Source organism: Platalea leucorodia (assembly GCF_965183815.1).
Source record: "Platalea leucorodia genome assembly, chromosome: 6".
Taxonomy (NCBI): Eukaryota; Metazoa; Chordata; class Aves; order Pelecaniformes; family Threskiornithidae; genus Platalea; species Platalea leucorodia.
Genome location: NC_138828.1, coordinates 19,353,516 through 19,378,205, shown reverse-complemented (window position 1 = coordinate 19,378,205; position 24,690 = coordinate 19,353,516). Strand labels below are relative to the sequence as shown.

Below are 24,690 nucleotides of genomic sequence, written 5' to 3'. Positions count from 1 at the left end.
TGTCGGTGTGGTCCAGATGCACGCGAGTTACGCAGAGGCCGCACCCCGCGGGTGCTAGCACTTTCCGACCAAGAGGAGAAACGTATCACCTGGCAAGCAGCACTGCCAGGCTACTTGGTTTCACGGTCAGTGTTACTTTGTGGAAAACTTGCCTTTTTTTTTTTCTCCCCTTAAGTTTTCTTGTTAGTCAGGACATCCATAGAAGAACCTGTTTGGTTCCAGAGAAAGAACCTGCACCTCTTCTTTCCACCCCTCCTAGTCAGATCAAGAGCCAGAAGTACCACAAGGGTGACCACATCCTTGCACGGGGGCAAGGGCGGCAGCAGGGCGGTGCGGCTCGCGGCCGTAACGCAGGACTTTCCCTGCTGACAAAGGCTTCCTGTTGAGAATTATACTCTGCAGAAGCAAAAAAATACTCAATGTTGTAATGTTTCCCCACAACAGCATGCTCCAGTCATACTATACACAAGGTGCTTTGAAGTACAAATGTTTTATTGCAGTGTTTCATTATTTACAGTACCGTTCATTTTGTCCCTGGGTGCTACCAAAGTGCAAGCCATTTGAAACAGAAAAGCTAAATGATGGTAACTCAACAGCAAAACGTGGCTGTGCTTTATGCTTGTACTGTCCTGCCTCTCCCCTGGTACTGAATGCAGAGAAGTTTGCTGCTCTCCCTGGTCAGCGGGAATGACCTGGTAACGTGAAACTTTGGTCACGAAGGATTGTCAGCTGTTGGTCTGTTCAAGGTGATGCAGGAACAGGAATCTGCAGTCTTTCCAGCTGGACTTTACTCAGAATTCAGGTTTCTGACTGCGTAACAAGACGCCTTTGTATACAGCACTGTCGAGTTCCTATTTCAATTTCTGATGTAAGTACTGGTTTATTTCCAATTATTTTTATTGCTGATTTTCTTTGGTTTATGTAAGCTTTAAGTCATCTACCTGTTTTGAGGCTAGATCTTCCTGGCTTAACTATCTTAAAAGAGCCAGTACATCTAGAATTACCACAGAGTTGCTACTGGATACTGAAATTGGAGATGTCATCTCGTAGAGTTGCATTTAAAGGTCTTTACGGAATACTGCAACTTTTATTATGTGTTTCCATTTTGTATAAAAATGGTGATTCAGACACAATCATCTCAAAGGAGGACAAATTACACTGGGTACTTCAGGAATGACCTCTCAACAGCAACTTGCCTTTGGTGGGGGGGGTAGTTACTACAAATTTTATTGAAGACTTGAGAATTCCAGTATTCCAGTGGCTAAATTCAGGTCAGGAATCTTTTCAGCTTTCTAACAAGTGTATTAGCTTGAGAAAGTACTTTGAAAGACAGGTTTCAGACTGAGTACCTGCAATTTCCACTGCTGCCAGCAGTCCCTTGGGAGGTGGGCAGTGAACTTCTCTGCTCCAGTTATCTTAGTGTGCCACAGGGATGTCGTTACCTTCTAAAACTTGAGAGGCTTTGTGTTACAAAGCTCCTGTACAATTAGGAAATGTTTAAGACTACATTCCTGAAAATAAGTTACATTAAATGGCACTCGAGTCCTCCAGAAAACATGCAGCAGGGCTGCTGAGTAAGGCTCAGCAGTACTAACTGCTGCTCTCTCTCCTCACCCCATGCCTGGTTCACAGTTCAATAATGAGTCCCCGCAACAGCTGCCTCAAATGATTCTGAAATTACAGCTTCTCAAAAATGGGATGATTGCAGCTCTCGGCAGGTTTTCTCCTGTGAGTCACACTTTTAAGTCCATGTTTTCACAGGCTTTTCTGTATCACTATTGATAGAAAGCCACCAAAAGCTTTACAGTTGCAGAAGGTAACATTTTCACAAAGAAAATGTGTTGGTTTTATTTCTTAACCTACCATACAAAACACGGGCTTTAAAAGCTCTGCAGTGCCTGCCCACTGTCATTCCCCTGGAAGGTGGAGGGGGCAGCGGAGCTCACATGCAGTCAACAACGTTGCTGGATCCTTGGCCCACGTCCCGGATCTGGCTGCTGAGACAAGAGCACACAGCCACGCCCGCCCCTGCCCTGCAGTGGGACACGGAGCCCACCAGTTCCCACCTAAAGAGGGCAGCAGAGGAAAAAAAGAAAAGTAAGTTCCTGTCCTTTCTGAGCTACTTGAAGTCTCTTTTCTGTGTCTGAAATGCTGTTATATGGCCTAGCTGTTTACTCTGCACAAAAATACACCCCGCTAGTTTATTCTTCTTATTTACCTGGTAAATTTAGTGCAAAATCAGATTGAAAAAAACAGAAGAATGTAGATTCTTATTGAAAGAAGGGAAGAGGACGAGGGAAGGAGGAGGAGGAAGAGGTGCTTAAATATGTACAAGAAGAAGCTAGTGGCAGAAGCTGCACTCCTGCGTTGCTAGTCATGGATATTACTCAATTATTACCAGGAAACAACAGACAGACTCCTGCTGCACACTATTTCTTTTACGTTGTGGTTTCATATAGGCAGATTTCATTGCCTTATTAAGCCAAATAAAAAATTTTAAATTACCTATTCACTATGGGATCAAACGCTTCCACTGTATTCAGGTACGCGTTGCCATTATGACCTCCAACTGCAAAAATTTTACCCATCAGTGTCGCTATGCCAACGCCGCCCCTCGGAGTTGTAAGCTCTGCTACATATTCCCATTTGTTACTGCGTGGGTCAAACCGCTCCACCGAGCTCAGTGGAGAGTTGTCATCAAAGCCACCTGCAAAGAGTCATCACATTATCCTTTTTTAGCCACTTCTAGTGCTGGTGATATCCAGAACTGGCATCATCATGCTATTCTCAGCATTCAGTGGGCTAGTGCCCAGCTCTACTTCTTTACATGAATTTTACAAGCTCCTACAAATTAATCTAGCAGCTCTCCCTCTTGTCACTGTACAAGCAACATGAAGAGTCACAGTTTTCTTCTACTCAAGTTGCAAGGAGAGGTATTTCTATTATTTTTCTCCTTGAATTCATCTTACACGGTTATAATGAAACAGCTTCTAATTTGGAATGGAAAAAAAACAAGACCAGTTAAAGGATGGTCCTGATCTTATTTTGGCTTAAGGAAAACACACTCTTGCGGTGTTTTCAAAGCACAGCATTGCTCAATACTTGAGTAGGAAAAAAAATCCTCAAGTAAGACCTCAGTGATGCATTCCCCTTGCTGGGGCAGCTGTCAGAGGAGCATTTTACCCAAAGCTTTTTTAATCACTTATGATAATACACAAGGCACTGCTCTGCAGCTATCACTACGGCATAGCTACCTGGCATCTTCCTCCCTCAGGAAAGCAGCTGAATGCAAGGTAGAGCAGAGCAAGACAGCGCTAGGACAACAGGCTGTGGAATAAGTGTAATCACCGTGCAAAAAAGCTACTCATGTCTACACTCAAAATAGAACTAGAGTGCTTTAAAAGTGTGTGAACTTAAGAATCATTTTCCTAAAAGGAAACTCAAGATTAGTGAGTCTCGAGAGAATTTTCTATACAGACATATTGTCCTGAACAGTATGGCCCTCCTGAGATGTGGGTTAGGAACTGCTTTTTATTTCCTCGCTAACATACCTTTGTTTAAGCGTGCCCTGGTTGTGCTTGCTTTCTTCTCCTGCCCAAGAACACAAAGTACAGGTCAGGTCTATCTGTTCCCGTTCTCTAGCAACAACAGCCTCTTCCAAATGCCAGTACTTGGCAGAAACAGCACAACAAAATGCCACATCCCTACTCACCGACAACGTACAAGCAGCCATGGAGCTCGCTGACACCATTGCCAGCCCTTCGCTGGCCCATCTCTTTCACTTCTATCCACTTATCCAAATGGGGATCGTATTTCTCCACACTGGAAAGAGACGCTACACCATCATTGCCACCCACAGCATAGACGTGGTTCTGGAAAACAGTTGAATAGAGGAAGATTATTTGTAATGTATATGTATTTACTCAGCTTTTCATAAGCAATGTTAAAACTGTAGGAAAACATGGTATATCCGTAGTCCTAAGTCTTGACTTTTATTTAAGAATTCCAACAACAGACTTCATTATCTAACAATTTGTAAATGCTATCTTCCAATTAAAGAAGTGAAAAAGTTACGTAGTGCTGCAGATATTTTGCAGAGCATACACAGCTACAGGGGGATTAAAGTGCGGATGCGTTCAGTGCTTTTAAACATAGTAACCATGACAAACCAGAGTCTTCTGAATGAGACATGAAGCAGTAGCCTAATGCTGTTAGAAAGGTCCTGGTACTTGCTCCCAGTACCTCAAATACTGTTGAAACAGGGAGTGCAGTTCAATTTGATATGAATATTATCCTAAATATCCTCACCTTTTGCCCAGTTCCATGGGATTTTGATGACCAGAGGTGCTCAGACCCACCAGCTGCATTTTGTTTAAAATCTTGTGTTCTGCCTTGTAAAAGCAGATGTGAAAAGCAGGTCGGTTCCTCGGTTGGCCCCGACTTGGGAGGAAAGAGTGACTTACCACAAGGGCTACGGAGCCGACTCCTCCCCTGGGCGTGTTCATTGGGGCGACCGCGCTCCATCGATCAGAATCAACGTCGTATCTCTCCACATCGCTGAAGCAAGTGTTGTCATCTAAACCTCCTATTGCATAAATGGGGCCACCAAGGGAGGCAAGAGCGATTCCTCTCCTAAGAAAACCATAGGATCAATACCTCAGTGCAACTCCCTAAGGAAAGGGAATGGGAAAGAGACATCGAGTGCAACGTTGCCTGACTGGCACCTGTTTCAAACTATGGGAAAAAAGTAATGAAAATTTTAAAAGTGAAGTTTATAATAAATAACGACCAGAAACTGTGGCTGGCCCTCTGCGCACCTGTGTCAGTCTTGCAGCTTTATCCTGAAAGTCTTTTGTATGTTTGCAGCCTCCCATTAGAGGGGCTCTAGAGTTTTACCTTAACTTCACCTCAGCTGTCCCAGGCACCTGTATGTTATTGTGTGATCCATTAACTGGACTATTGCAGCTAGAATATTTTTAGACTGCAAAAAGACAAAGCTCCTCTTTAAAAAATTAAAAAAATAAAGGCGGGGGGCATGGAATACTGTTTTGACTGAATGTCACCCAAGGCCCAAGTCCTCTACTTACATGCTTGGATATATGAGATCACCTTACTTATTTGATTTCTCTCTCTCGGTACTTAATTTTACACATCCTATCTTGTTTTATTGAATCTGATGGAGAACCAAAACCTGCTCGTTTTAACTTTGTTGGTATAGCTGCTTCTACAATTTGGGAATGATTTTTTTGGGGGTGATATTAATACATATTAAAAGCCAAACCTGTGCTGGATATTAGGTGACTGAACTCCAGCAAGATTTAATTGCAATTTCTTCCATTCTGTTATTTTCTATTAAGTCTGTGTTAAAATAGTTGTCAGATTTATTTTCTACTGAATCTACCAATATGAGAGTACGATCAGTACTACAAAATGAAAAGTACAGTCTAGAATGTAAGCATTAAGTTTCTGCTTTAACTACCATGACAGGCAATTTACCATTTCATTGAGAACATTCTTGTTTCATTACACAGAGGACAAGTTTGCAGAGACCTAGGCAGGAGCAAGGGACGCACAATCTTTCTACAGGACAAACATTGTGGCAATATCCTGGGCTGACCTTAAATTGCCTCAGCAGATAACGTAGACACCATTAATGGTGGCAGTTTTTTCTCAACTAAGTATTCCGACACCACCTCCGTGAATGGGAGGAGTGGAGAGGAGCCAAGGCACAGCAGCCCTTTCATTTCCCAAGATACTGAGTAAGAAACATCACAGAAATCTAGGGCTGATGTTTGCCGAGAATATGCCCTGAGGTGGTGGCAGGAGGGAGAAAGAGGAGCAAGAAGCCACTTCTAGGAGTCTGGGTCATCTTTGATTAGGTCACAGCTACAAATAGCTTTAGGACTTAGCTATGCTCAGTATTTTACTCCTACCTGTACATGGTGCTTTTAGAAACAACAAATAAAAAAATGGAAGGCAGAATTAAGGAGGTTGATTTAGAAGACAGCAAAAACAAAAAATTACAGATCTGTGAGTCCAGTCCTTAGAAGGAGCTGGACTTAAACGCCAGAAGGAAAGAAAAGTCCTCAATCTGACTTTCAGTGTTTTAGTGCTTCCAGCCTTTTGTGGCAAAAACATAGGGAGCTATTGGTTTCCTGGGCATGAAGTATTTCACTGTGTATGTTCTGCTGGCAGTTATCTTGCTCATTCTCAATAACAGCAAAAAACCCACAGAATCAGTTAATCAGTTTCAAGTTCTTTATCGGGCATAGCAGAAAGGTCCTAGATACCAGAACGTAAGCACAGCTGGAGTAGAAAAGCTCTCTGCTCCAGAAGCCAGCCCCCCAAAAAAAGAAAAAAAGAAAATTATAATAATGCGACAAAAGAAAGCCAAAACATGAACATAACCAATGTTACCAGCCAGGGCCTCTCCCTAGAGAGAGGGATTATGCAGTTTTGCACTGAAATACTTATAGCATGTTACACGCAACTTTGTGCAAACGTGATGTATGCAAGTATGTGATGCAGATTTGTGCTTGCTTTACAGCTAGTAAATAAAGGTGCTTGACAGCATAAAGCCCCAAAATAAGAAAAAAACATTTCCTAAAAATAGCACAGTTTGGAAACCCAAATAAAGGCAAGAGACACATGATGTTTTTCAGCATCAGCAAGAAATGATATATCACAGACTAGGACTTAAATTTTGGATCATGGGACACGCACCTCTTTGTGTTCATTGATGCCTTCATCATCCACTTGTTTGTGAGAGGATCAAATACTTCCATGCTTCCTAAGTGTTCGTTTCCATCATGTCCACCTACTGCATAGACTTTACCTGAAACACATACACGTCTTTCAATACAGAGATTGCTTGGCAACATTTCAGTTTTCGTTTGTGTAATATCCCTGCCTACGCGGAGACAAAAAGCTCAGATAACGGTTAAAGTTTTCAAATGTTTTCAATACCATGATCTTGGTAAGTACAGACTTTATTTTTTTTATCTGCTGTACTCAACCAGAGATCTGTTCTAATGTGGGCTTTTATAGAAAGCTTGAGATAGGTAGACAAAAAAATCTTCCCATAACTTGAGTACTGCAGGTCAGATCAGTTTTCAGCATTTATATCAGTCTCTCTAGATTTTCTATGGGGGAAAAAAAGATCTCTGTTCTGCTGCAGCAACACAGGGGCTACTGTGTACAAGGAAAAGTTGCATCATGGGTGGTAAGCTGCTCTGGACTGCATGGACCTGGTTTCAGAAGATGGAGACCCGAAAATAAAGGTAGGTCTGCTCTTGGAAGAGTTACGGTCTTAGTAACTTGCCTGTATGGATTTAAGTATGAAGGGAGCTAGTATGAGTACTAGCAAATTCTGGGTGACTGCTGTGTAAGGCCACTTCTTTATAAATGGATTTTAAAAAAATTAAATTGCCTGTTAAGGCAAGAGGCTATATACAGTTCATAGAATCATAGAATAGTTTGGGTTGGAAGGGACCATTAAAGGCCATCTTGTCCAACCCCCCTGCAATGAGCAGGGACATCTACAACTAGATCAGGTTGCTCAGAGCCCCATCCAGCCTGGCCTTGAATGTTTCCAGGGATGGGGCATCTACCACCTCTCTGGGCAACCCGTTCCAGTGTTTCACCACCTCATCGTAAAAAATTTCTTCCTTAGATCTAGTCTGAATCTCCCCTCTTTTAGTTTAAAGCCATTACCCCTTGTCCTATCTCAACAGGCCCTACTAAAAAGTCTGTCCCCATCTTTCTTATGAGCCCCCTTTAAGTATTGAAAGGCCGCAATAAGGTCTCCCTGCAGCCTTCTCCAGGCTGAACAACCCCAACTCTCTCAGTTCACAGTAATGTCTTTTCAGTAAGCGTGCTCTCAGATTGTTTCAGAATCAAAAACCCCTTAATGGGGAAAACGCTTTACTAAATTGAAGAATATCCAACAGTTAAGCCATTGCAAGACAGATTTATTTAGTAAAAGTACCAATTCCAGCAAAAGGAGCAAACAAGTGCCTTTTGAATAGGGTTGCTTGAATAGGGTTACTGACCTCCCACAGAGATCACACCCACATGTCTTCTCCTGCTGTTCATTTCAGGGCCGAAGAACCAGTTGTTCTTACTGATGGAGTAACATTCAATGCTGCGAAATGGGTCACCCGATCCACCTCTACCACCGACGCAGAACAGCACACCTCAAGAAGACAAAACAGGTTTCCAGAAAACTAGCAGGAAGATGGGGGATAAAGCTGTGTAGCAGAGTGAACCGAAAATTATGCAGTTCGGGAGAAGTCGTATTTCATTTCAAGGGGCACAGTCATTGCCCTGCATAATTGGCTGCTGGATTTTGGCCTTTGCTTGGCATGCTGCTATGGCAATTAACTATCTATGCTCTTGCAAAAACAATGCATATTTTAAATATGCTTCTTGTGATTTTTCTTAGGGAGATAAACAGATTGTTTGTTAAATATAACAATGTAAAAACTAGGATTTGCAGTCTAATATTCATCACTCACTTTTGGTGTAGGTTAGCCAAAGAGTTTAAAAGTTAGCTCAACCTTCTCGCACCAAAAGATAAGTGTCCACTGTTTTCGATATAGCTTTGAGCATACTGCCTGGTCATAACATACTTAACAGTTCTAGCTTTAATACAGATAGAGCCGATCAGGATAAATAAATAATACTTTAAAGAAAGAAAATGACTGCTAAAGTTCTGCTAGGAAAATGCAGCACATTACCTAATTACCAGAGAGGTACAATTTCACATTAAGTCATTAACAACCATTTATACCAAGCTATCTAACCCTGCACAGATGCGCTGCCTTTTCTCCACACCACTCCCTACTGGATAATCAGACACACATTTAATTACCAGCAGTCTGCTTCCTTGGTGTTGTGCGAATGGAGTACTCAAAGTCTGGCACTGCCCTGCTGCTCAGGTGAAGGTGGTAGTTTCTTGCTTCATCCAGCAAATCCCTACATTTTAGATTCTGCTTGACAATCTCTTCCTTTGCCACAACACCCATAAGGAAACAAATGGGCAAGAGAGGCAGCCGTACCTGACAGAAATGAACACAGTTGGAGTAACTGGCTGAACTGACTGAGTCTCACCATTTACAGTGACGCACGCATAACAGATGGCAGCTTCTGAGCCAGCTGCCAGCCCCACGCTCTTCACTAAAAAGAGCGGCTTTCATAGTCTTTTCCAGAATAACAGTGATATGAACAGTTCTTTTCAGTGACAAACGTTTGCTACAACCATTTGCATTTAAGCAGCAGTGGAGAACTGTCCCTTGGCCCAGGCGGAGCAGAGGAAGTAGAGCCGCTGCCTGTACTGCAACTGCGCCTGCCCGGTGTGACGCACGTAGCATCTGTGACTTTACCAGCATAGCCCGTGTCAGATTAGTCTGCTGAAGGTATGAATTTTCAGCTCATTGCTATTCGAGTGTAAGAGGGCTTTTGCTAGAATGGTTCATTTTCTTTGGGTGGCCAGTCAAAAAGGAAACACTGTCAGCATGAACTAAGTGTCTATTAAGGAGGTATTGCTAGTGCAGTAACATCCTTCTCTAGTGTGGGCTTGACTACAGGATTTAAAAAAAAAAAAAAAAAAAGGTAGAGGGCTAATTGTTTCCTTCCCCAAATCCTTCCTGTGGTTCCCCAGAAGAGAGCTGGTGACCAGCCTGAGGAATGGAAGGCTCTTTCTGGGTGAGGCTACAGGCAGTCGCTGCCCAGAGCAATCTCCAGTGACAGGACAGATCTGAAATAAAGTCAGCTTCTCCAAGACTGCCTCGAAATGTCCTCCTCCCCACAATCATTTATTTCAGGAAACCTTTCATTTGTCCTTGTGAGAGAAACAGTGAGGAATCTGAAGTACAATCAGGTGCAAGGTGGGACAGGTGTTAGCAGGGGGGAACTGAAGTAAACCACCATCTGACTTCCTAAGGTTTGGCGTCAATCCTGTCAAGCAGCTCCCAGTTAGCTCAGCTAGCAATGGTGAAGGAGAAGTCCAGTCTCTCCGGTGTTTCTCAGAGCAGCAGGATGGTGCTGTTATATGGCTGACAAGTGTCCCTGTCTTCAAGCAAGCGTCTTGACCAGGTCTTCCTTACCCACTTGCTTTCAGTCCCACTTCTTCCTTTACTTTGGCCCGGCTTATTTTAGGCTGATTAAAAGCACCACCGTAGCCCTGCTGATAGACTTACGAGGTTAGTGATACGGTAAGAACGCAAGGCCGACAAATCCAGAACCTCATTGTAACAGCGAAACCCACAAGGCTGATTATGATGTGGATAATAACTGTCAAGAAGCCCAGTCATGTTTTCTGCTAGCAATAATGTCCAAATCAACTGATGGCTCCATACACTCTGGAAAATAACCCATATTTATAGGAAGGGGTTTACTTTTTCATTGCTTCGTTCTAGACTCTGGTTTCCATGAATAGAATAAAGCTGTTAATCTCATCTGCTAGCACAACTGGGCAAGAAAAGTCCATCTTTTTTTTTTTTTTTTTTTTTTTTTAAATCTCAAGTTATATTGTCTGTAAATTTAATTACAGTGCACTAAAGAAGTTTTTTTGTACCAAAACCCTCATGCTGGTCTAGATGAAACTGAAGGTTTCCGGGAGACAGTTAAAACAGTTGTGATCTTTTACCAGGAAATGTGAAAAATGATGCATGAAGACAATGACAGCAGCATGTTAGTGGACCTCTTGTTACTCACATGACACCAATATTAGCAATTCTGCCAAATGCAAAATATTCAAGTTGGAGTTCAGTGACAACTGAAACAGCACAGTTGATCCTACCTGCTAAGATACAAAGGGCATTTTGCAGCGCATGGCAAGTACCCCCCTCCTCCCCAGCACAGGTTCTCCATACCTGTCTCAAATACTGTATTTTAAACTCCAGCACATATGGAGCTTGAATAACTGATGTACCCAGTGCTTTGACAGGAGGACGTCTGATGGGTGTTTAAATAAGCTCAGCTGAGTGACCTTTTGATACCTGTATGTGTTTCTTTCAGAAGCAGTGGACTTGCATCAAGTCTAGATGGTTAAAGTGCACACTCCCTTTGGATCCTACAGGTAACCAGCAGTGCTGGCCTAGTGAGCATTAAAGGGTCTAGCATATGTTTCCCAGCCTGCTTGTAGGGCTAATACATCTTGGTCTTTTGTTAATTAAATACACAGAACATTCTAGAAGTAGCAAGACTTAATGTGACACATCTCTGTTACAGTTTTGCTTTCCTAGCCATGTGAAAAACCTCCTCAACAGCTTTGCTCTCCTTTCTTAAGTACAAATACTTACCAGCAGAGGAAGCGATAGTTTCAAGCTGAGTAGTATCAAACCAAGTGAAATGATGGCTTTATGTTCTCCACTGTGTGTAAATCCAAGAAGTTTCTGCTCTAACACAGGCGCAGCTTTTTGTTGGCTCCCCACCCCCCCAGCCATGAGCATAAAGCGAGTACTCTTCTCTCTACAGAAACTGGAGAATATGACTTCTTCCTGATAGTCAAGAGATCTAACCTGCTTCCACTGTCAACTCACAACTGTGAATACCAGATGAGGCACCAACTGCTAGGAACATTTTTCATCTTGAGATCTACCTAGGTACAAACAGTTGATTATACAACTAAACCAGTGACGAGACGGGCACCCGGCGCCTCGGTCTGCCCTACCTGCGCAAGTATTTCATCCAGCCACGCAGCATGATGCTGTGGATTGGCTAGCAGCCACTTGATAGCAGCGTTGTAAACTTGCTTTTCATTTTCAATATTCAGGTCGCTGGAGGACAGGAGTTTATGGAGGTGCTGTGGTGACACGCTCACAAAGTCTTCACACTCCACCACTTCTGTAAAATGTTCGCAAGCATACTGATCAGCCATGTCCATCAAGTCAATGCGGTTGTGACTCTCTGCAAATGCCCTGACTGCCAGGCAGTTGGAGGGATGGAAGTGCAGCTTCATGTATTCACAGCACGCCTTTGCTACCAGTTCCACCTGAAGAATGCAAGCAGCGTACAAGAGAGGCTGGACGTTATCCACCGTCAAAGTAAGCCGGGAGGAATACGCAAACTTCACTAGGTCTTCTATTGCATCACCATCGAAGTCTCTGATCTCGATCAACGTCTGCTTGGCTTCAGCCATTTCTGAAAGAAACATGGCTCTGAAGTAAGGTATAACACAAGCTAGCACCAGTTTGTGGCAGGAGATAAGCTTTGAACCAACCTGAAAACAAAGAACAAAAAACACCCTGATCTTTTACTGGAATGTCAGTTTCAGCTATGAAAGGACGGACAGTTAAGCTGAAATAAGAATTCTGAACTCGATATGCATTCAGCTACTGTATTTTGTTCAAACAAGTTAACTCCATTTGCCCTGTACTTCTGACGTTAGATCAATGTATCCCAAGCAGATCTCAGTTGTAGCTTGGCTGCCAGAGTAGGGCAAGGCCATAACACAAGGAAGCAATACCACTGATGTACTGAATTTGCTTTTCTTTAAGAGTCGTGTCCTATTTTTTAAATGAAACATCCTTAGGAACCTTCTAGATGCATGTCAGAGACAGGAGGAGACTGCTAGGCACTTGCTTGTTTTACGTGTATTCAGTCTTTAAGGGGAGAAAAAAATTGTGAAGTGACATTTTTAGACTACTTAATTTAAACCTCTGAACTTTTACTACTGTTGAGGAATTGATAATGCTGTTCATAGAAGCAAATTCATGTAAAACCACGGTAATAACAGCTATTACAGGGATTATTAAAAGTTACCAACCACTTCACAATTTTTAGAAGCTGTTTAGCCACAAAAGATAGAGTATTCCCCATAAAGATGAGGTATTTTTCAAAATTCTGATCAGAAAGCGCAAAATAAGCTTTTCACTTACAAAATTCTAGAATTCAGTTACGTGAAAAGAGAGTGGAAATGATGAAGGTAAATGAACAATCCAGTACTTATTTGTGTTAAGAGTGCTTTCTTACAGCCTTTGTCATTCTGCAGTCTGCACTAACAAAGGGATGGCCAAGTTAAGCAACCAGTTTCCCTGACAGACTCAAATTACATGTTCATTTTCAGATAAAGGTGTTAACAGTGAGCTGTCTTGCAATTTAAAAAAAAAGGATATTAAATTATAAAGGATAATTTGGAGTTTTTTCTTGCTCTGATTCAATACACAATTGCTCTACCCTTGTAAATAGTCTGTATTATCAACACAAATGTAACCTGCCAGGTGAGCAGTAAGTTGAGTACAGAAAGCAAACACAGATGGAAGAGTATGCAGATCAAAAGAGAGGGAAAGATGGATGGTTCAGTGTGAGTTAATTAGGTCACTCCAGAAGGAACAATTCATAGACCTACCAAATGAACAAAAAACCAAACCAACAGGAGAAAAGTAGATGGTATGCATCTGCCAGGCTCCCCCTTCTAACAGGGAACTGTTCATATGACAGGAGCAGTACAGTAGGTGAATTCCAGATTTTAACTCTTTGGAGCAGAGGAAGTCTCCCTTTGTGCTCCCACACTTTATCACTGTTACAGTGTCAGCACTCCACCTAATTATAGTACTGATGCAAAAAGGTGCTACCAGCTGGTCTGCTATATCAGGGAAAGCTCCTAGGCCGGTCTCACCTTCAGAGATTTTTATTCTGCCCATCATCCCACTCTCTAATTAGATCTTTCTTTTGAATTAAGTGGCTTCACTATTTTAGCCAAATCTGCTTAATTTTAAATATCTAGCATGTTCTTGGTATTTCAAAATCAGAGTTCCCATCCAGTTATTAACTATCACATTTTAAGAGCCAGCACTTAAATCAATAATTGGTCTGACAACAGCAATGCCAGAATTGCTCACTATCAGAGGTCAGGCACAAAAGCAGGAAGTTCAGTAGAGAAGCAATTATTCTTAAAACATGAGAAATGCCTGAGAACTACAGAAAGAAAAATCAAGCCCTCGAGAAAATTCTAGCTCAAGATTTAGTTACCAGTCACTTGAAAATCACCAATTTAGGAAGCCTTATGGTAAAATGTACATAGGTTGCTTTAGCTTCCATAAATTATATCCTCTACTTGAGGACTGGAAGCCAAGTCATGCAATCTAATATTCTTATATTACCAAAGCTCCACACATATAATACAAAGGAACATTAATACAAGCCTAACTTAGGGAAAGTTAAATTGCAGCCACAGCAAAGGGTATTTTCCAAGCCAAGTTTTCCTAGCAGGAGTATACATTTAACTGTGTCTATAAAATAAGACTTTCTGCCTTATTTGCAAGTGTGGGTGGAAAGGGAGAAAGGCGATGATGAGGTCAAGAAAAGGGAAGAGGAGGGTTGTTAAGAGTTATGACGTGAACCTTCTTCCCCAAAATGCCTTTTAAAAGGACAGATGTAAAAAGACCTGATGATGAGCTCTCAGGTGAGTTCTGTTTCATGGCTCTCATGCCGTCCGGAGCAGCGTCAGTATTGTCATTCAGTGTCCTGTGAGCGTTAACTCAACTGTTACGAGCCACTGGACCTATTCACTGCTGCATCTGGTGCCTGCTCAATGCCTGGTGACAGGCAATTTAATATCTGCTGTGAAGCAGAACAGAAAAATGTTCTTGCTTATTCTATTCCTGCTGTCCACTGGGGCGGAAGGGAGAGAAACCCTCTTCCTCTCAGAGATTTCCATTGTCTCCCAAGCGTTTTAGAAAGATGAGATGCCTACCGGGGGGGTACCAGGGTCACACATCTGTCAAGGATTTTCCCTGTTAATATCTAATAGTAGAAGTGGCAGGCACACAATTTCTCCTAAAGACATCTGTCATTTGTTCTTGGTTCATGAGCTATGCTTCATCTCTTTTTCTTAAATAACCATCTTGCACTACTAAGATGTCTAACTAAGAAATACTTAATATTTGTAGGTGCTGGCAACCACTGTTACGGATGCTACGTATAAATTTATTGTGATCAGGATATAAGTAATATAGAGCCAATTTACAAAGAATGCAAAAATAGATATAAAATTGGGGATGAAGGTGTGTGAGAACAAAGAGGCTACAAGGAGCTGAAGCTGCACAGTAATATACTGATCAACTGTGGGAACTTGCTTAGCAGGCAAGTTGGGTGAGATCGAAGTCATGTACTTCCTCTCTGACTATCAATATCTTCAGTGTTTACATTTCAGTTGTAACCTTCCTAAATAAGAAAAAAAACCATGAGCATATCTAGAGATGCCTCAGATCCAACAGGTATTCTATGGCTTCCATACCCCTGCCCGGATTCACAGCCACCTCCAGCACACTTATTCGTAGCTTAATCTTCAGACTATTAAATGCAATGGATGTGTGACAGTATCACCTTGAGTGTAACATCGCAGAGCTCTCCAGCTTCAAAGAAGTGAAGAAGAGAGCTGTGAAAATCCTTCCAAGCCTCATTTGCTTCAAATACAAAGATGTCATCTTCACCGTCACTGTTGGAAGACCTAGTTTGCTGCTGCTGCTGTTGCTGCCGCCTTTTTCCCTTTATCAGATGTTGTTTTGCCTGCTCTGGGACCATGGATTCTGAAGCCATTGGCTGTTTCTTCTTTCACTGCATGAATCTTGAAAAACTCCTGCCAAGACAAAATCCAGCCCATCAGGAGTCAAGTCCTAAAATGCAGTTATGTTCTGTTCATCTTCCTGTTTGAGAAAAAAAAAAAAAGCAGATGAGACATTAGGTATTGCCAGTACCTAACACTTTGATTACATGTTATAAATACTACCTATAATCTTACTTGGGGAAGGGGGGAAAAAAAGACCCACAGTCAAGAATCCTCTGCAGGTACCTTTAGGAAAAGCCATTGTTTGTGAACTTGTTGCCCACACTTCTTGAAAAAGACATGAAAAAGAAAAGGCAAGGATGCATCTTCCAACATTCCTGATCTCACTGCTGCGGATGGCAGAGGAACAGAAGGGGCATGGCCCACAGACAGCTGTGCTTCTTTGGTCCCTAAATAGCATCTCTCATCACTGCTGCCACAGACAGACTATTGATCTGACCCCGACAGGTATTTTGTACATACTTATTACTCAGCTTTCCTAGGTCTCTTCAAAACCTAAAGCAATCCTTAAGTGTTTTGTGCATTTATGCTAATGTGAATAAAATATAAAAAGCTTCTACAGAACTAGAGAACAAGAATTTACACTTACAGAAAAATCTTGGAATAAAAATTATTTCCTATTATCTAGCAACTTTATTAATCCAACAGATTGATATTTAAAGCATGACAATGAATGTTCCGCAAAAGTTTGCTCCTACTTACTAGCTTTTATTTTAGACTGTTTACCCAGCTTAGCTGAAGATATTTAAGGTGTCTAAGATCTATACAGCTCAGACTAAAGGAACCTTAGCTATCCTGACATCACAGATTTCCCAGGGCTGAAAGACAAATCAGGGATACCACAGACAATGGGGGAGAAGGCTTCTTTTACTTCTGTCACTCAAATATTTTACTCTTCCTGCTACTGTGAGCTTCAGTTAGGTTAAGCTTGAAGTCCACCTCTTTATTTGCAAGAAAAAGTTAAGCAGTAAGGGAAGAGCAAATTTTTTTCCAGTTTGGTAGCATATTTTAAGTTTCAGATCTGTGTGTCTAAAAGCCATGGAAGCCAACTCAGTGAGATTTAGGCTGTGCATCCACATGCTTTGTGGAAGATTATGAAGTCCACAAGAAAAAATGAAATACTGTTTGAAAGCATGGAGTTGCTGAATCAGCTTACAAGCAAGAGTTCTCTTAGATTTTGGCAAGGGAAGCAAATGGATTTGTAAGGTTTTAAGACAAAGGCTCTAGAGAGCATATTTAATAGTGTGTCCCTCTCTTATGCTGGCTAGCTTTGGTTTTCATATTTTTCTGGTTAATTTATTATGCATTCATTCTTCTTTCTACACTAAGAGTTGATGATTGCTATAGTTCAGTGATTTCTGCTCATGGACTCTGGTGTTGGAGGAAGTGGACTGACTGAAGTAACAAAAAATTCTTCTACAATAAAAATGTAAGTAAGTCACATGTCTGGGAGCAGAACTGATATTTTGAAAGTGTCCATGCCTAAATTTACAACTCCTCATGCGTCGGTACTGGAGAAAGAGCAGGAAGTGACTTGAGGCGATCATACTCATTCCTGCTGTAGGTCACGGGGTTGCCAGCTCCATGTCCTGTGTGGTGACAAGTCTGTTGGCTGCACTGGGCCAGGCAGGTTAAAGCAAGATCAAACATGCCTAGAATATTCACTAATGGTGCTGCAAGCAAGGTAAGTATTCTTCCTTTAAAAGGCATCTAAGAGAAAGATCTTCTTCCAAAACCACAAACTAGCTTAAAGATATTACGGATCATGGGATATTTATATACTTTATAGCAAGGAATACCTTTTTCTGCTGAAAACTTAACTTCTATTATGCCAGATTTGACAAATTACTATAATGAGATGTTATTCTAGTTCGTTAGAAGGAAAAATCTTGATATTTTGGTTCTCCTCTTTTAACTTCAAATTAATCCTCCGCTACTGGTACTCACCACCTTTGCTTTGTTTAACATGCCCTTTGAAGAAATCGCTATTACCATTGAGATACGAAGCTAACACAGAGCTTCAGAGGCAACCTACTGAAGTTACAACAGTGAACATAGACAAGCAAGAGGAAAAAGAAGTTGAAATGCTGTACGAGGATTTGAAAAAGCATCATTTATTATTCATTCAGAGGTAAGATATAGCATCTTTAGCCTGCACTTCTAGGGAACTCTTGCTTATTTTGGTCCTTAACTGACACTCTCAATTCACCGCTCCCTAGCTACTCACACCTAACAGTATTTTTACAGCCGAGTAGAAACACTGCTTTCAGACAGAACTGCCACTGACTACTAAGCGATAGTTCACAGCTCCCAAGTTGTAATGTTCTTCCATCTGGCATATATGCTACATTTATCCTTATGCTTTAACTGCAACTGCACATATACTTTCCAAAACTATTCTGTGTCTCACTGTGGAAGAGGCTGATGGTGTACGTTTTACCTATTCTGGGTATGCCGTTGTAAACACCAGCACAAACCCTGTGAGTCTTAGGATGTGGGGTGACTCTGGGTGCTGTTGGGGTGACTTTTTTTTTATGTTTTAAATAAACTGAGCAATAACACAAAAGCCAAACGTAACTGATTTTAAGCAATGCTCTTCATCCATATCTGATGCTTATATGAAATGAAGCTCTTGGAGATGCTCTGAGCTCTCACCTGTAACAAAAGAAGTTGAGCACATATTTGGATTTATATATTTAGTACATACTAAGTACACACTTGATATTGCAAGGGAAGAAACTAGAAATCACACCAGAGGAGACCAAGGCCATTACTCAGGCACACAGCCATAGACAGGAGAATCACAAGTACGAGGGAGCTCCCAGTATTGGCAATATCAAATAAGGGTATGGGAACATAAGAGCAAGGCAGTTACTGCTCCTCAGGCAAAAAGAAGTTTCTGCAACATGTTAAAAATTAACATGTTTAATATAACTTTAAGAAAATATTCAGATAGCAATAGTCTGATGCACTCCAGTTTCATTTTGATGAGACTTTGTGACAGATGATAGCATCTTAGGTAAGATCTTTATTCTTCCCCCAAGTCACCAAATCAGGAGCATCTTGTTTCCATGATACATCTTGATCATCCAAATCTTTTTAGATATCTATCCACAAATCCTCCACTTAGTTACAGCATCTCACAGTTTGAGTCTTCAAACAAATCATCATCTACTATGGCAAGTACCAGCTGTAGCCATGAGACAGCTGTAAAGCTCATTTTGAAGGAGGGCCAGGTCACTGTATATATCCAGTTGCCTGTTAATCGTATCTGGCTTGAGAAATAGCACTGTTATGAATTATATCATCTGTTTGAAAAATCCAGGGGTTTTCACAATCAGAGGTTTAAGGTAAGTCAAGAGCCACTACCATACTTAACTTCTGGAAAGAGCCAGTCTTATCAACATGATGCACTGCTAGTTAAACACAAAGAGAAGTAATACTACAGATGTAAAACACAATATTAAGATAAGGTATTGAAGTGTGTGATACAATCTATCATAACCCAGACAGAAGGAGAGAACAGATGTTTCATTTGCAGAAAATACTGGTTTGGGCTGATCTCAGTGCTTAGCTATAGGCCTTTACTGTTCTCGGATTTTAAATGGAACAGAAATGAGTTTTAGTAGCGCTTGAATCAAGATACTAAACTCTGGAAATCTGAAAGTCATACAGAAGTCATGAAGGTCAGTATATTTCAACTCCAAACCTACTGCTTCTTCCAGCTTGAAGTGGAATGGTAAATAGTTTTGTCATTGCACAGCCATCGGTTTTGTCACTGCACAGGGATAGCATATGAAAAAAGCAAGAAGTTGAAGTTGTATTTTTCACATCTTTAATTATATAGAAGTTCACTAGTTTAAGAACCACTAGCTAGGAGGATTAATCAGCATTTAGGTTAGTGTGCATGATGCTCTGTTAATTATGTACTAAGAATCCACAAACTGAGAGAGAAGAGCCATTTACAGATTTGCTCCCCAAATCAACAGTAATGCAACAATAACATCCAACTGCTTGAGGTTAGTTTAGTACTGGGTGAATGCCACAGACTTACACACACAGAGTCTTTCCTCTCTAGAACAAAACACTGCCATGGCCATTCAAAACCTCAATAACATATGCTGCCTTTTCATCTTGGCAATTAAGTCTTCCAGCCTCGGTACAGTCTAGTATTTTGACCACACTAAGAGTGTAAGTGGCCATCATAGAAAGTGACTGAATCTAAGGCAACTAAAGGAAGTGCCTCGTTCATAACATCATCTGTTATTCCTTGTAGACAGCTGCTTGACACTTTCCATGGAGTAACTGTCTCAATAAAAAAAACAAACCACACATTGTTTATAGCTCGCCATTGTTTGCTGAGGGCAGGTCAGCCATTTTCTTGTTCAAGTTAAATATTTAGAAATATTGCTGATGTCTGCTGTTCCCAGAGTGCAGCTGTTCCAGATCCTAGAGTTCGTGTTCTGGTCCTCAGGCAAGGGGCTGAGGATCCCCTCCTGGCTATTCCTCACTACCAAACTTAGAAAAGCAAGCAGGGATGGGAGGTCAGAGCACAAGCATGTTATTTTATATCTGCTGCAATTCAGGTAACAGTAACATCCTAAAGTAAAGTGATTTTGATTCAGACATTCTAGCTAAATCTGAAACTGAATTAAGTGTAAAATTCCTCAAGTCAAATGGAGTACTTATGTTCAGTAGAGGTAAAATACCTCAAATAATTTTGAAGCAAAAAGAAATGGAAGACATGAGACAGTGGCAGGACGTGAATGAACATAGCTCTGTTTTCCCCTGTCATGAAATTAAACCCCAGGAATCCTGGCCGACAAGCCAACGTAGATGTTGGAGTACGTGACCTCCTCCCCCTGTCAGGTACCTTAGGAGACAGTGCCCCAGAAAGAGGGGATCGTCCTCGTTCTTCCACTGACACAAGGGAGGAAGACATTTCAGTGATACAGAACAGAAACAAAACCAAGACTCCCACTATAATCGCAACTAGGCAGTGTTCAGACGAGAGGTATTATGATACCTGTAAAGGCAATGCTCTTTATGAGCTGTGGTAGGGAAGTTGGAGAAAAGAAGGCAGACATCCAGGAGAAATCAAGATACAGATGAAGTTTCACCAACTATCCCGTATGTAATTTTGGTTACCCACCCACAAGACGAACAAAAATCACATCACGATCTGTGCAGAGAAGGGCAGTTAGCCTCACTCAGAAAACAAAAGGGCCTTTTAATTGAAGGAGACGAGAAATTCGCCTTCAGTAAATTCGCCTTCTGTTTCTAGCCCTATGAGCAGGGAGGTCTCAGAAGCGACTTGAGTACGAACGGACTGCATGCATATGAATACATACAAGTTTGCACGTGTGGCTGTGTAAAACTAACTTGTCTAACAGAGAGCCTGACAAGGCTCTGCAGGTAATTATATGCTGGTGCTGCTGACCACAAGATTAGATACGCATATGCAGTGACAAGATCTTCTCCAGTTTAATCCAGCTAACAGAACAAGTCTAGCTGTTGTCCTGTGTTGTACTAAGAAAACTTGAACACTTGAAAAGAGGGCAGCTGGCAGAGCAAGGAACAGACAGAGGGAGAGAAGTGGGAAGGGCAGGAGGCAGCTGCAGTGCAAACTGCAGCCAAGCAGCAGCTTTGGCAGGGACTGCACAAGCAGATGTTTGCTGTTCAGTCTGGTTACAGCTGCATCACCGAGAAGGAACATGGGGGGGGAAAAAACTGATAGACAAAATAGTGTAGAAAAAACCTCAGTGCTCTCCCCTTCTCCATTCACTAATTCCATCAAAGGAGTTACGGAAACCTCATGCAAAACTGCTCAGATGCCCATGCTAATTAGGTCAAATCAGACAAGGTTGGAAAACATGGGAAAGTTCAAGTTACACACGGTATTACAAGCCTAAGCCTACTGTACTTTTCAGCAGAAAATTAATTTAATGGAACAAAAAAATCAGAAACCACACATCTAACTGGTTTTGCTTGTTTAAAACCACCAGGCTTCCTTTTGTAGAAATTCGTAAAAATTTTTTCTTAGACAACACTAATATGAAATTCCTAGATCCTTTCAGTATTTCAAAGGTTCTTTGTAGCAAAAGCTGACATGTTATTGTTTTGTGTTACTTGTCACACAGGTAGTTCACAAAACAGTGAAACGGGTACAGCTGGCACCATATTTCAACTGCTTCTATAGCCAAAACCCCATCAGTGCTGTAGACACACAAATAGTGAACGAGGACTACTCTTTCTTGGAAAAATGCAACAGAAAAAGGACAGAAAAGGCGTTTTGTAGAGCATGAAAAGCATAGTCAGATAAAAATCTCATTTTGGAAATAATTCTGCCTGGCAATCCCTTAATCCTGATTTGACACAGCTTCTTCCCTGCTTCCTTTGATCCAATATATGAACATGCTCAACAAAGTTCTACTGAGCTTTAATCCCAGTTTCCATTGAACACCAGAAAGGCCAACTGTCTTCTGGGCTTTATGGGATGACAGGTTGACAATTTTGTTCAATTTTGCATAATCACAAACAACCAACCTAATACGCCATGATTTACTTACGCTTGATTTACTTTTGCTTCAGAACAACCACCAAAACCCATCAGAAGCCCCAGAACAGCAAAGGACTCTGCTTTGCAGAGATAGGTGTACTTAAGAAGTTATTTATTTATGCAAGGTAACCTTGTGAATATCCAAAAAGTAGAACACAAAAGAAAAAACACTGCAAATCAGTGCAATTCTTGGGAGCATAGTGAAGTGTTGATAGCTATGTAATAAAACTTTTAACTCGTACTTCACTACTAAGAACACAGAGCAGGCCCTTAGCAAGGAGAGGCACTATTGTCTTCTCTGATGGACCTGATTAAAAATAACAATAGTTTAATGGTCTCCACAGCAGTGTTTAGTCCAGCCCTTCCTGGGAAGTGTTAACAGAGAGCAAAATAATTTCTAAGTCATTTGCCAGCTGCCCTTTATCCTGGACGTGTAAACCAAGGCATGGTACCCACCAGAGCATCCCAGAGCTGTAGCCAAACACCATTTCCCATACACCCACCAGCCCCATCCTCTCAGGGCTCTCTGCCTTAGCTGTCAACCAGCATCATATTCTCTCGTCTAGAGTCGAGATTCACTGAGACTGCAGCCTCACATTACACTCAGAAGTCAAACGGCTCAAACCATAAAGCAATATCATCTTCCTTTTGTCCCAGAGCTGTAAGGCTCCTTCAAAATCTGTTTGAAATCAGGAGGGGGCGGAGGTGATACAAGATAAAAGGCTTCTCAAGCCAAGAAGCTACAACTATTGATGCAGGAAATTATTATTACAAAATGTGTTTGGTGAAGCCTACTGAGGAAGAACTAAGACACTGGCTAACATGGTACTATGCTGCCTTGCATCAAGTTACTGGCAGTAATTGCACAATGATTGTGTCCTCTTGTGACCACACTGATTAAACTTGCTTTTACAAATAAATGACCAACTAGAAAACTGGATGCCAGGCTACTGACATTTCACTGACAATTTATAAAATAAACCAGGTCATGAGTACACTGCTAATCACATGCTGCACAGAAGCTACATGCATAATCCCGGCATGTTACAAAGCAGACACGCTTCTTACATAGCACAAGGGTTCACACAGAGTTTGTAGGGGAATCAGCCCAAACTAACTCACAAACCTCCCACCCAATGGCTTAAAGAAGGCAGCTGAACCTTTTGCACCTTAACCTCCACTACAAGCAATCAAAGCCATATGTGACACACCTGTTGTGGTTTTAGCGTGTTAACATTTGATGAGCTATTTTACCTGCTGTGGTACTTTTCTGTAGTCACACATGTGTTTCTTGATTATAATTCCAGAAGCCTTTGCAACAGGGACAGAAAGCCAGGTGTCTCTGAGTTCTGTAACTTTTACTACTGCAGAATACATAGGAATGACTAGGCAAAGGAGGAAATGCAGATCTATGAACTAGGAGGCCCTATCTGGTTTGCGAACTACCTCCATACCCCTTATGAATAAGAGCTTGATTAACTGATACTTCCCAGCAGCCAGTAAGCAATCAGCTTGAGTGGAGATGGGAAGGTGGAACCTATCAAAACAGGAAGGAAACTCAAGCAGGCAATAAAAAGAGCTGGTGGTGTTATGGCATCTGAAATTCTCATTTATTTGAGAAGGAAGGAGATGCTAAGAACTCCTGAGCCTCTCCTCAGTAGCAACGGGTAATTTCTTGCTGTTTTTCAACACAAGAAATATTTGGTTTGGGATAACTGAAGTGACTTTGTTATCCATTACAAGATGTCAGTAGAAAGCTGACCAGGGCACTAGTTTCTTGGCTTGCGGTCTCCACGTTAGTGAATTACATGCAGCATCTCGAAATGCGTGGACTCCCAGCTCAGTTTATTTGCGCGTTTTTGTCTCTGTGCTTCAATCGTACGGCGACTAAGAGCTCGGCGGGTGCCTGCCAAAGAACCAGCCCTCCGGGGCAGAGAGGAGGCCGGCCCCGGCAGCGCGCCGCCCTGGCGGGCTCTTGCAAGGGGCATAACCCAGTCCTGGGTGACTTGCGCCAATTCTAGGCTGATTTACAAGAAATCCACGCTCGGTTTGGGTCTCCGAAGCCGTCCGCGGCCATACCCGTTTGCGAGCAAGGGGAGCCGGGCCCCTCGCCACCCCCCCGCCCCGCTCCGGCCCCCTCCCCTCCGGCCGGCGGCGCGCTGTGAGGCGGACGGGGCCTGTCAGGGGTAAGAGTGGACGTGGGGAGCTGCACGGAGGACGAACCACCCCGGCCGCGCCAAAGCAAGCGGGACCGCTTCCCGCTACACCTGAGGGGAGGGGGTGAGTTACATAAAGGCAGGGGCAACCCACCATGGCGGCGGCGGCGGGCCCTGACCGAGGAGGAGCGCGGTACGACGGCGAGGGACGGCAGCGGGAGCGCGGCCGCGGGGGAAGGGCTCGGCAGCGGGGAGCAGCCCTCCCGCTGCGGGGTGGGGGGGTGGGCGGCCCCGCCGGCTGGGCCGAGAGACGCGGCTCCCCCCCGCCGCCCGCCCCGCTCACCTGCGCCGCCGCGGAGAGCCGGGCTCCGGCCGCGCGCCGGCCGGCCGGGAGGAGGGGCGCG

The 24,690-nt window shown here is 42.5% G+C and overlaps 1 protein-coding gene across 3 annotated transcripts; it reads right to left on the bottom strand.

Moving 5' to 3' along the window:
* Positions 1–536: 536 nt before the first annotated feature.
* On the bottom strand, positions 537–24,690 carry KLHL8 (kelch like family member 8). Of its 3 annotated transcripts, none has more exons than XM_082315434.1 (10): positions 24,630–24,690; positions 15,331–15,650; positions 11,675–12,223; positions 8,873–9,059; positions 8,052–8,195; positions 6,724–6,835; positions 4,464–4,632; positions 3,713–3,872; positions 2,506–2,707; positions 537–2,066 (listed from the first exon to the last, which is right to left on the bottom strand). In XM_082315434.1, exons 2-10 carry the CDS (start codon positions 15,541–15,543, stop codon positions 1,943–1,945), a joined length of 1,860 nt encoding a protein of 619 aa, XP_082171560.1. In that variant the 5' UTR covers positions 15,544–15,650; positions 24,630–24,690; the 3' UTR covers positions 537–1,942. The 3 variants fall into 3 exon arrangements, with proteins under 3 accessions (XP_082171560.1, XP_082171561.1, XP_082171562.1); XM_082315435.1 differs by lacking the exon at positions 24,630–24,690 and adding an exon at positions 24,441–24,524; XM_082315436.1 differs by lacking the exon at positions 24,630–24,690 and having other exon boundaries at positions 11,675–12,144; positions 15,331–15,401.